Source organism: Homalodisca vitripennis, chromosome 2 (genome assembly GCF_021130785.1).
Source record: "Homalodisca vitripennis isolate AUS2020 chromosome 2, UT_GWSS_2.1, whole genome shotgun sequence".
NCBI lineage: Eukaryota > Metazoa > Arthropoda > Insecta > Hemiptera > Cicadellidae > Homalodisca > Homalodisca vitripennis.
The window spans coordinates 226,833,074-226,847,015 of NC_060208.1; the positions used below are offsets into that span (position 1 = coordinate 226,833,074).

General features: G+C 30.9%; 1 protein-coding gene across 1 annotated transcript; it reads left to right on the forward strand.

Annotated features, from left to right (window-relative positions):
• Positions 1–7,476: 7,476 nt before the first annotated feature.
• On the forward strand, positions 7,477–9,829 carry LOC124353405. Its single transcript, XM_046803246.1, has 3 exons — positions 7,477–7,615; positions 8,760–8,839; positions 9,443–9,829. Exons 2-3 carry the CDS (start codon positions 8,774–8,776, stop codon positions 9,707–9,709), a joined length of 333 nt encoding a protein of 110 aa, XP_046659202.1. The 5' UTR covers positions 7,477–7,615; positions 8,760–8,773; the 3' UTR covers positions 9,710–9,829.
• Positions 9,830–13,942: the final 4,113 nt, after the last annotated feature.

The window sequence follows — 13,942 nt, forward strand, 5'->3', positions numbered from 1 at the left end:
AAATTCCTTTTAGAACGATTATAAATTTCATATTTCAACACTTCTATATTTTCATTAATTCCGTTTATGGTGCGTTTCTCATCCATTAAGTGATGAGCAGATGATGAAATCTGTTTATTTCATTTAAAATCAGTGCAATGCTTTTTTAATCTTTGGCTAAACGACATACCTGTCTGTTCGAAGTAGTAGTGTATAACTACAGTATGAACTGTAAACATGCAAAATATTTTACTGCAAGAAAGAAGCAAATAATATGTATTAGGATAGGGCTGACAGTATCATGCGAAAATATCTTTTGTTGACCAAAGCAGATAAAGATATAAATGTGACAGAAGTATATAAGAAAGAAAATTAATATAAATATTATGACAGTAGAATTATTTATATAATTGCAATCATGTGTGTACGAACAAGGTTATAATTTCTATCACAGATGTATGCACTTACTTTAATTAAGTAATAATAAATTTAATTAATTATGGTTGATGGTATTATGGTACATGGTATTAAGAAAAAATTCACAGAAGCCAAAGAAAACAAGTTTTAATCAAAGAATGGAGCATTATAGTTAAGTTATCGTGGTGTTTGTCAGGGTCCCGAAAATATCAGTGTAAGCTAAATCGTAAGTTAGTTCAGATTCCTCTAGCACTGAAATGAATGACTTATTTTGATGTAAATATACGATCTTACGATCTCAGACTTCTGTTATAATTCCGTACATTTTTCATCTGCAATCCAAGAATAGTACAAGATTATAGGCAAAAACGCAAATTTCAATTCTCTTGACTACAGGATTTTTAATACTGACTAATTACACTGGGATTCACCCCGGATTTTCCGCTGAACAATAGGGTCATGGACATATGCTTTTTAAGATTTGTAAAAACTGTCTAGATATAAAGTAATGGCAATTAGAAAAATGTTATAATCTTTCAGGCGGAAGCAATCTAAATTTATTTAAGTTATGTCAAATCATATATATGACTATTTATTATTCCTCTTAAAATAGATGTTTAGTTAGTAATCAATAATGGTTAATCAATAATTGCTTGATGTTTAGTGAATATAATCATTGGGACAAAATCTACATGTCCTAATCAATACATCCATATGTTGGCCTGAGTAGCCTACTTTGATAAAAAAAGTGGCACCATACAACACTTAAATTCCACTTCGGATATTAGGGGAAGAGTGAGAAACCCTAACACCAGCTGTGGCTTGCTCTTCAATGTGCCTAAATCTCTAGTGCTCAATCTCTTCTATATACGTAAAATGGGGTTCGAGATGTGAAGACAAACCTATGCCGCCTCATATGCAGCATACAAAGACATGAACTTTTGAAACCGCTCCGTTACTTATAATAATAATGATTAGTTTTAATTCCCAAAAAGTAAATGTATCCCTTTTTCTGGGATCAACATATTGAAAATTTTAAAATATAGGATAAAAAATAAAAATGTAACGAATTTCAAAACCACTACATTGGACAAACCGGTCACTTTATAAATTAGATTTTTGTAAAAATACGACAGAATTGAAATTCAAACTCAAATATATTTTGACAAATTTAATTATACCGGCCATGTATACAAAATACGTTTGAAAAAAAGCTTGAAATATTACATATATCTAAGAAAAGCTGACTAAATTAAACACATTTTTAAATTTACAAAAGTGCCAGGAGTAACCCGTTTTTCTAAGAATGACAAATATGCTATAAAGATTATTATTTTACAGGCTTATAAACCGTACAAATTAATGAAACACAAATAAAAATACTACAAAAATTAGTCAATAATATAATTTTGTCACACATCTTGATTCAGTTCTTTATTATTGGCATTTTTATTTTATTTATCATAACCTACTAACTGAAGATGTATTATCTGAATTAGAAATGTACATAGTATGAATAGAAAACAAAAAAGTGTTGTTTATGGTTTTTATTTTTTATTGTTTTAACACTTTTGAAACACACAATACTAAAAACTATGAATCCTATTTTTATAAGATTGTTTAATCGAAAACGTAGGGAATTGTGTTAACTGTAACCATATTAGATGAATTTAAAAAGTTTTCAGATAATATCCCTTCTGGATTTCACAAAATTGTACAATAAAAAGTGTGATACCCGACACTATAGGATCTATCACGAACGAACATAATTTGATAATTTACTCATACTTTTATTGTTTCTTAGTGGCTCTAAATTGTTACTACATATATTTTTATGGTATAATATGAAATAGTCCATCTATATCTCCTATATAAAAAGTTGTAGTTCACTAATTTTGGAATAGAATATCAATCAAAGTTTTAAAATCACAGTCTGTTGACTCCCAGAATGGAACGTCTCAATGTAAACTACAGCCTCTATCTAAGACGTCGACTTTCCTGACTGTGTGGTGGGGAGCTCTAGCAATATAAGGAGATCATCTCTTGGTAGTCTTCAGTCCATTCTTCGTTCTCAGAGCTTTTCAGCCTACCGATAGCAAGAAAGTGAGTAGATTGTTTGTAAAGATATTTATTATCTATTTTATAAATTTAGTTAAGACAACCCTAAATCGTTGCCAGTCTCAATATCTATTATTAAAAGAAACGTTTCCATAACTTCTCCTATTCAGTAATAAATATCTAATTAATGTAATAATAATTACATAATTTTTCTATAAAAATTGCATAAATAAAGAGCAGTATTGAAAAATTAGGTAAAGTACTTTCTATTATATTTATATAATTCCAATTACAACAAACAAATACATATGCAAATATTCTGTTTGCTAACTAACGAAAACAAAACATATATCAGGTTTTGAAGTATTTTTCACTTGAGCACTACCATAGTAATATAATCTAAAACATCGTAAACATTCCATATGATAAATTAATTTATGCAATTATAGAAATCCAAATTACAAGTATTATAGTGAAGCCTCTTTGCCAATAATTCTCTAAGTGTTAGGAAATATATATATATATATATATATATATATATGTGTGTGTGTGTGTGTGTGTGTGTGTGTATATAAACTTAGAAAGAACAAATTTTAATTATAATCGCAGTTCCTCTCTTATCCGCGACGTCTACTACTTTCTAGTATTAGTAAAAAACAATTTGACCCCGTTTTCTATATCCTCCTTATTCGTTTTTTCACACAGAAACTTTATTAAACCGTTTCATCATGGAATTAAATCCATGGTCTATTTTATCTATCAATTATACATGAATTCTTAAAAGGTGTATTATTTTTTACTAAGAATTTGATAGTTATTTTAAAGGTTATATTTGTGTTTATGCTCACAATTAGATAAAGATAATGACGTTTAGTTACTTTGAAATTTTTTTTACAAACCCCTATTAAATGTTATAACATTATGCTCGGCATAACATTACGGCATGCATTACGTTAAATTAACATTTGCAGCATAATTATATTGGTTTCTGAATTATAGTGATTTTGGCAATTTAGGAGGCAAAACTAAAAACAATTATGAACTTATGTCAGGAAAAGTGAAAGCAATGTGAATATTTGTTTAAAACGAACAAATTGATTAAATTGACAATCCCAATAATAAATACCAATCCTTGTGTACAAATGTGTTTCAGAATTCACTAATAACCATGCAGCAGACAGTTATCGTGTTATTTGTAGTAGCAGTGGCTGTTGTGGTATGCCAGGATAACAGGGTAAGTATTGTAATACTGTCATGGAAGAGATGTATATCGTACCTAATAAATATAATAGTATAATTTTTTTATACGATTTAATCAACATGCAACATATAACAATAATTTATTGGAATCTCTCTTAGAACTAGGAGATTAATGAATACCAGATATGTGTGTGGTAGACTATCAATTTAATTTCAATGAAGTTGTGTGTAAGAAATTCAGGACGGGTAGCTTGAACAAGAAAAACAGGTATATTGAAAAACGCAAAACCTTGTTTAATGTAACAATATTAAAAAAAATTTTATATTAATTATTTTACAGACACATCAATACATACATTTAGCCTACTTTTCTTTGTGGACTAAAATGGAGTTTAATTGGATCTTTATTACCTTACTCACACATATAACACTCTAATGTTTTTAATTTGTATCATTTGCAGAAGGAAATATATTTTGAAGAAGATAGTGTTTAAACGTATAATACAACTTGACTTGTAAATAAAAATTTATCCATAGATGAATACTAATATCAAGTTATTGTAACAAAATCATGTTATTAATAAGAAACAAAGTTATTTAGAGGTTGAGTTATTTTTGTTTCGCATGATATATAACTCTTTATATTACAGGACTGGCACATAGGAGCAGACTCTCAGTGTGAGCCGAGTGGCACAGTAGTGCAACCGGTGAACGGTGATTTTTGGTAAATATAAACTATGATTTTATAACATATACACATTTTTAAATAATTACTCACGAATTTAGAAAAAATCCAATATTAACCAAAATGAGAATACATATCTTTTTGTTTGGATAAAAACAGCTGAATAACCAAAATACACATGTAATGGTTATTGGGTTACTCTGAAATCCACTGACCAAGTTAAATAATAAAAGCTGATAGGCAATTAGCCAAATTATAATTTTCCATATTATATAACCCTATCTGTGGATAGACTAATAATTATGTACCTTCGTCAAAACAGTTCAAACTGTAGTCATACACTAATATAGTTTTTTCGACTTTTAATTAAGTAGGCCTAATCATCTGGTGACGGTGTCAATAAAACATTAAAAGCGAGGATTGTCCATCTGAAGTCGTCATAGTTTTAAACGTCCCGAACACAGTACAAAACACAACGAATAAATAAATATTACGAGAAACACAACATTTGATAGGCCTACCACACATGAATATTAAACACGATACAAAATCTCGGCCGGCAGAAAACAAGGACAAACTGACACTTGCTAATTCCAGTTCCCTGGCATCGACGATCGGTCGGTTGGCGAGACGCTGTTGCGATGGAGTAATGGGGTACACAAATAATAAGAGCTGAATTTAAGTTTCTTATCTAACATGAGTTTCACCTAAAATTCCTTTTAGAACGATTATAAAATTTCATATTTCAACACTTCTATATTTTTCATTAATTCCGTTTATGGTGCGTTTCTCATCCATTAAGTGATGAGCATATGATGAAATCTGTTTATTTTCATTTAAAATCAGTGCAATGCCTTTTTTTAATCTTTGGCTAAACGACATACCTGTCTGTTCGAAAGTAGTAGTGTATAACTACAGTATGAAACTGTAAACATGCAAAATTATTTTACTGCAAGAAAAGAAGCAAATAATATGTATTAGGATAGGGCTGACAGTATCATGCGAAAAATATCTTTTGTTTACCAAAGCAGATAAAGATATAAATGTGACAGAAGTAATATAAGAAAGAAAATTAATAAACATATTATGACAGTAGAATTAGTTTAAATAACCAATAATGTGCGTACGACACAAGGTTATAATTTCTATCACAGATGTATGCACTTACTTTAATTAAGTAATAATAAATTTAATTAATTATGTGGTTGATGGTATTATGGTTACATGTATTAAGAAAAAATTCACAGAAGCCAAAGAAAACAAGTTATTAATCAAAGAATGGAGCATTAATAGTTAAGTTATCGTGGTGTTTTGTCAGGGTCCCGAAAATATCAGTGTAAGCTAAATCGTAAGTTAGTTCAGATTCCTCTAGCACTGAAATGAATGACTTATTTTGATGTAAATATACGATCTTACGATCTCAGACTTCTGTTTTATAATTCCGTACATTTTTCATCTGCAATCCAAGAATAGTACAAAGATTATAGGCAAAAACGCAAATTTCAATTCTCTTGAGACTACAGGATTTTTTAATACTGACTAATTACACTGGGATTCACCCCGGATTTTCCGCTGAACAATAGGGTCATGGACATATGCTTTTTAAAAGATTTGTTAAAAACTGTCTAGATATAAAGTAATGGCAATTAGAAAAATGTTATAATCTTTCAGGCGGAAGCAATCTAAATTTATTTTAAGTTTATGTCAAATCATATATATGACTATTTATTATTCCTCTTAAAATAGATGTTTAGTTAGTAATCAATAATGGTTAATCAATAATTGCTTGATGTTTAGTGATTATAATCATTGGGACAAAATCCTACATGTCCTATTCAATACATCCATATGTTGGCCTGCAGTAGCCTACTTTGATAAAAAAAGTGGCACCATACAACACTTAAATTCCACTTCGGATATTAGGGGAAGAGTGAGAAACCCTAACACCAGCTGTGGCTTGCTCTTCAATGTGCCTAAATCTCAAGTGCTCAATCTCCTTCTATATACGTAAAATGGGGTTCGAGATGTGAAGACAAACCTATGCCGCCTCATATGCAGCATACAAAGACATGAACTTTTGAAAACCGCTCCGTTACTTATAATAAATAATGATTAGTTTTTAATTCCCAAAAAGTAAATGTATCCCTTTTTCTGGGAATCAACATATTGAAAATTTTAAAATATAGGATATAAAAAATAAAAATGTAAAACGAATTTTCAAAACCACTACATTGGACAAACCGGTCACACTTTATAAATTAGAATTTTTGTAAAAATACGACAGAATTGAAATTCAAAACTCAAATATATTTGACAAATTTAATTATAACCGGCCCATGTATACAAAATACGTTTTGAAAAAAAGCTTGAAATATTACATATATCTAAGAAAAGCTGACTACATTAAACACCATTTTTAAAATTTACAAAAGTGCCAGGAGTAACCCGTTTTTTCTAAGAATGACAAATATGCTATAAAGATTATTATTTTACAGGCTTATAAACCGTACAAATTAACGAAACAACACAAATAAAAATACTACAAAAAATTTAGTCAAATAATAATAATTTTGTCACACATCTTGATTCAGTTCTTTATTATTGGCATTTTTATTTTATTTATCATAACCTACTAACTGAAGATGTATTATCTGAATTAGAAATGTACATAGTATGAATAGAAAACAAAAAAGAGTTGTTTATGGTTTTTATTTTTTATTGTTTTTAACACTTTTGAAACACACAATACTAAAAACTATGAATCCTATTTTTATAAGATTGTTTAATCGAAAACGTAGGGGAATTGTGTTAACTGTAACCATATTAGATGAATTTAAAAAAGTTTTCAGATAATATCCCTTCTGGATTTCACAAAATATTGTACAATAAAAAGTGTGATACCCGACACTATAGGATCTATCCGAACGAACATAATTTTGATAATTTTACTCATACTTTTATTGTTTTCTTAGTGGCTTCTAAATTGTTACTACATATATTTTTATGGTATAATATGAAATAGTCCATCTATATCTCCTATATAAAAAGTTGTAGTTCACTAAATTTTGGAATAGAATATCAATCAAAGTTTTAAAATCACAGTCTGTTGACTCCCAGAATGGAACGTCCTCAATGTAAAACTACAGCCTCTATCTAAGACGTCCGACTTTCCTGACTGTGTGGTGGGGAGCTCTAGCAATATAAGGAGATCATCTCTTGGTAGTCTTCAGTCCATTCTTCGTTCTCACAGCTTTTCAGCCTACTGATAGCAAGAAAGTGAGTAGATTGTTTGTAAAGATATTTATTATCTATTTTATAAATTTAGTTAAGACAACCCTAAATCGTTGCCAGTCTCAATATCAATTATTAAAAGAAACGTTTCCATAACTTCTCCTATTAAGTAATAAATATCTAATTAATGTAATAATAATTACATAATTTTTCTATAAAAATTGCATAAATAAAGAGCAGTATTGAAAAATTAGGTAAAGTACTTTCTATTATATTTATATAATTCCAATTACAACAAACAAATACATATGCAAATATTATGTTTGCTAACTAACGAAAACAAAACTTATATCAGGTTTTGAAGTATTTTTTTCACTTGAGCACTACCATAGTAATATAATCTAAAACATTGTAAACATTCCATATGATAAATTTAATTTATGCAATTATAGAAATCCAAATTACAAGTATTATAGTGAAGCCTCTTTGCCAATAATTCTCTAAGTGTTAGAGGAAATATATATATATAAATATAAATATATATATATATATATATATATATATATATATATTGTGTGTGTGTGTGTGTGTGTGTGTGTGTGTGTGTGTGTGTGTAAACTTAGAAAGAACAAATTATAATTATATCGCAGTTCCTCTCTTATCCGCGACGTCTACTACTTTCTAGTATTAGTAAAAAACAATTTGACCCCGTTTTCTATATCCTCCTTATTCGTTTTTCACACAGAAACTTTACCGTTTCATCATGGAATTAAATCCATGGTCTATTTTATCTATCAATTATACATGAATTCTTAAAAGGTGTATTATTTTTTACTAAGAATTTGATAGTTATTTTAAAGGTTATATTTGTGTTTATGCTCACAATTAGATAAAGATAATGACGTTTAGTTACTTTGAAATTTTTTTTTACAAACCCCTATTAAATGTTATAACATTATGCTCGGCATAACATTACGGCATGCATTACGTTAAATTAACATATGCAGCATAATTATATTGGTTTCTGAATTATAGTGATTTTGGCAATTTAGGAGGCAAAACTAAAAACAATTATGAACTTATGTCAGGAAAGTGAAAGCAATGTGAATATTTGTTTAAAACGAACATAATTGATTAAATTGACAATCCCAATAATAAATACCAATCCTTGTGTACAAATGTGTTTCAGATTCACTAATAACCATGCAGCAGACAGTTATCGTGTTATTTGTAGTAGCAGTGGCTGTTGTGGTATGCCAGGATAACAGGGTAAGTATTGTAATGCTGTCATGGAAGAGATGTATATCGTACCTAAATATAAGAGTATAATTTTTTATACGATTTAATCAACATGCATATAACAATAATTTATTGGAATCTCTCTTTAGAACTAGGAGATTAATGAATACCAGATATGTGTGGTAGACTATCAATTTAATTTCAATGAAGTTGTGTGTAAGAATTCTGGACGGGGTAGCTTGAACAAGAAAAACAGGTATATTGAAAAACGTAAAACTTTGTTTAATGTAACAATATTAAAAAAAATTTGATTAATTATTTTACAGACACATCAATACATACATTTAGCCTACTTTTCTTTGTGGACTAAAATGGAGTTTAATTGGATCTTTATTACCTTACTTACACATATAACACTCTAATGTTTTTAATTTGTATCATTTGCAGAAGGAAATATTTTGAAGAAGATAGTGTTTAACGTATAATACAACTTGACTTCTAAATAAAAATTATCCATAGATGAATACTAATATCAAGTTATTGTAACAAAATCATGTTATTAATAAGAAACAAAGTTATTTAGAGGTTGAGTTATTTTTGTTTCGCATGATATATAACTCTTTATATTTACAGGACTGGCACATAGGAGCAGACTCAGTGAGGCCGAGTGGCACAGTAGTGCACGGCCACGCCAACATCCCGGTACACAGAGGCTCCAATGGTCAAGTGGACGCCAATGTTCACGGGTCTCGAGTGTTCGGGGGACCGTACAACAGACAGCAGACAGTAGGGGGAGGCCTGCAATACCAACACCCCAGCGGTGTGAGAGGAGGACTGGATGTGACCCACTCTAGAGGACAAGGCAATACTTACGGTGCTTCTGTCAGCATACCATTCTAGACTGTACAGTGCTCATATGTTCCTTAATGTAACCATTGTTACATGATTTGTAAATATAAATGTTCTGCTATGTAGATCATATTATTAATCAGTGATAAATAATAAATTGTTAATAAACTCTGATCGTTTATGTGTATTTGTATATTTTTCCATATATTTCTTATAGATAACTTTTGTACTAAACTAAACGTGTTTAGCTAAGTTTCTTTTATTAGTTTATTTAAAGCCAAATAAGAGAAGGCCACACCAAATGTTACCAAAAGAATTCGCTGAGGCTGCTAGTAAAATTTTAAATTATATTACATTGAATTCTCGAGTTGTCCATTGAACAGAAAATATACAGAAATAGAGAATAGAACTCATTACATGACGAGATAGCAGTTACGCGTGAATCGATGCACAGCGTAGAAAAAGCTATCAAAACCCGCAATAGAAATTTCTAAATTATTATTCAACTATATTTTTCATCACGATCCAAAAATGCACAGAAAACCTTTTTAATGATTATCTAACAGTTCATGGTCTATTAATTATTCTTCCATAAGGAAACATAAAACTATTTTATAATTAACTTTCTTGCAACAATCAACTCCTTGGTACATAGGACTGTAATGGAAAATTATTACAATAATAGTTTATAAAGGGAAAGAATTGTTTAAAAAAGGAAATTTGTTTATATAGAAAAAGTAATTTTTGGGAGAAAATCAGATAACGTAGCTACGAGGAAAATGATTACTTTCACAGATTTAAATTTTTCTGGAAAGTAGAGTCGTTACCATAATAAGGAATGAAAATATTTTTTTATCCCCCAGAAAACAAAAAACCTTTGCCATCCTTTTTAAGTTGCTATCTAAGTTATTATCTATAATGTTGGGATGTAGGAGAGTGGAAGCATGTACCATCTTAACAGTAACTAACGGATTGGAAAGATACATATTAAATATATGAATAAACCAATACAACGAAAATCTGTATGACCCGAAAAATATATCACACAGACAGACTTACTACCCTTTTACTTTTAACCGCAAAATCATTATGGCTCTTTCTTGAACCAAGAAGGACCCGTGTACCAGTAAAGCCCTGTTGGATCCTTAATGCTCAGGCTTTACCTGGCTCTAGGGCTTTCAGGCTTGGATCATATTGTAGCAACGTGGTACTAAGACGAAGTTACTAGGCGCACATCGCTTAGCTTCAAGAAAACTTTCAATATTCTTTAATCTAAATCCTTACACGATTTTAACGTTAAAGTTTTGTTTTAGCTGATGAAATTATTTTTTGGATAGTATTATAAAATGATTTGTTGTACGGTTTGGTCCTCGAGATAAGATATTTGGTAACTTTCGGTATTTAATTGACTCTTTGATAAATGTTTATTTCTCGAGTGATGGGAAAAACATAAAAAGGTGATGTCTTTAATATCAAATGGGGATAAACGTGCTTATATAAAGGCAATAACACTGTTAAGATGCCTCTATAGTAATGAATGTCACAAATCATGCGAAAAAGTTATACTTTTATTTTTACAAGATAAGATATTATACAGAGTGACCATTAAGTCTTAGGACGACTTTATAACTTTTAAACGACAAGAGATATCGCAAAACAAATTTGGTATACCGTTACTGGAAATTGTAAGCTATATTTTTGTGTACATTGGTGGTCGGATTTCTCCTTTAGGGGGACGGCCCGTCGGGGGGTTATAAGAAAATTTTTAATGACAGCCTATGTTGAGTTGTACAACATTTTAAAGGTCTAGTTAAACAGAAAAACAATGCCGCAAACCCACACTTCAAAAGGTTGATCCAGTCGGAAGAAATTGCTGTTCAAAGTTCAAAAAATGATTAATACCATTATTACATAATAAATAAATAATACTGTAGCTGTTAGAAGTTAAGGGGGAATACTTAGTGAAATCATTTTAAAAAAAATATGTTCAAAATGTTTTCTTTCGGCCGTCTGACAATGTGCTAGGTGTAATCAGAAAAATTCTGCTGCATTAAGACGTACAAATGAAAAGTGGAAGCAGTGCCTCTAGGTCAGGGGTTCCCATCCACTGGACTTCCCCATAACGGCTGTTATCTCTGTATATCAATTCACCTATCAGTTTCCACTCAAGCTGCAGTACTATTTGCAGGCAATATTCTGTTACTGTAAGTTATAATAATTTTTAAGAGATGTCGCTTAGTGAGCGTTGAAAGGAATTACACTCTTATTGAGCGCGGCTGGGTGATAATGTAAGACCGTTTGCATAATTGTAACACATTTATTAAGTGCTACTTTTCCTATTTCAATAGAGATTTCTAAATCCACAGCACAGTACACAGGTGCTCGCTTTGTAGACACGGTTGCATTAAGAAGCACGCTTTGTAGTGTTAAGGATCGAGCCAGATCTGGACGACAAGTACTGTGACAGACAAAGACGGCCTCATTAGATATTCTTCAGTCTTTCATTGAAATAATCAGTGAGATCAGCAGCACAGTCTCATGGAATAGGTCGTGAATCAGTTCGCAAATTATTACAGAAGTGTGGTTTCAAAGCATACCGTGTTACCCTGTTGCAGGAACTAAGCGAAGATGATTTTGATCGCCGGATGGAATTCAGTGAAATTGTGATGAATAAAATTAACCAAAACCAAATACTTTTAGACTGTATTTTTTTTCTCAGATTAGTCGACTTTTATGTTGAATGGCCATGTTAACAGGCATAACTGCCGGTATTGGGATAATGTTACCCCATACTGGATGAGTGAGTGTCACATACAACATCCCCAAAGATTAAACGTATGGGCAGTACTTATCATACGTAATTCAATTATAGACCATTTTTCATCGATGGAAATTTAAATGCCAACAAGTATCATAATACGCTCCAAAATGAGATTGTTCCTACTTTACAAGCTACTCTGGGCGCTGACTTCCAAACATGTTTTTTCCAACAAGACGGAGCAGCACCGCCACATTATGGTGTTTCATGTGAGGCAATACTTAGATGCAGTATTCCCACATCCGGTGGATTGGAAGACGTGGCGCGATTGAGTGGCCGGCTCGTTCCCCTGACCTAACTACGCTTGACTACTTTCTATGGGGCTACATCAAGGAAGAAGTGTATCGAACTCAGCCTACAGATCTGAACGAACTCAGACATAGGATATCACATGAAGCTCAAGCTATTCCACGAGAATACATAATGCAAAATGCAGTAGCCGGCTTTTATAACCGGTTAGCACATTGCCAGACGGCCGAAAGAAAACATTTTGAACATATTTTTTTAAATTGATTTTCACTAAGTATTACCCTTAACTTCTAACAGCTACAGTATTAGTTATTTCTTATGTAATAATGGTATTAAACATTTTTTTAAACTTTGAACAGCGATTTTCTTCCGACTGCATCAACCTTTTTGAAGTCCAGGTTTGCGGCATTGTTTTTAGTTCAAATAGACATTTAAAATGATGTACAACTAAACATAGGCTGTCATTAAAGATTTTCTTATAACCCCCGACATGCCGTCCCCCAAAGGTGAAATCCGACCACTGTGTACACAGAAAAGTAGCTTTACAATTTCTTAGTAACGGTATACAAAATTTGGTTGCGATATCTCATATCGTTTAAAAGTTATAAAGTCGTCCTAAGACTTAGTGGTCACCCTGTATAAGCAGCGAAAAAGAACAGTATATCGTCTTAAAAAACATATGTTGCATATCGGTTATTATTATAGTAAGTTATTAATTGGAATGTTCTTAGCAGAGTTAATAAATAATTAACTCTGATCAATTAATTAATTAATTTCAATCATAAAATCTGGTTTCTAAGACACTACCATTCACTTTATCATAAGTATTTCACTAAGAAAGCTGCAGACCGATTTTATGGTTCTTCCACAGTGACCTAAGACGTGTTAATGAAATCGTGGTAGTTATTCTGTAATATACATAGACCGTTGCAGAGAAATCGTGCACGAAGCCACTGGTAACTGGTACTATTATCGTAGATTAATACTTCAATATGATATTTGACGTACCATGAAAATAAATTAGTGTTTCAAAACTAAACTTTGTGAATGTAGTATGTTTTGAAATTAGTAAAATATAATCTGGTTACTTCTTGTAACTTTCCTTATGTATCATTCTATTCCAATGTGAAAGGAGAAAGTTTCCACTGTTTTTTTCAAAAACAGCAAGAGTTTATCATTACTTGTTTGTTTGAAAATCCTGGCAGGTTCCGGCCAAA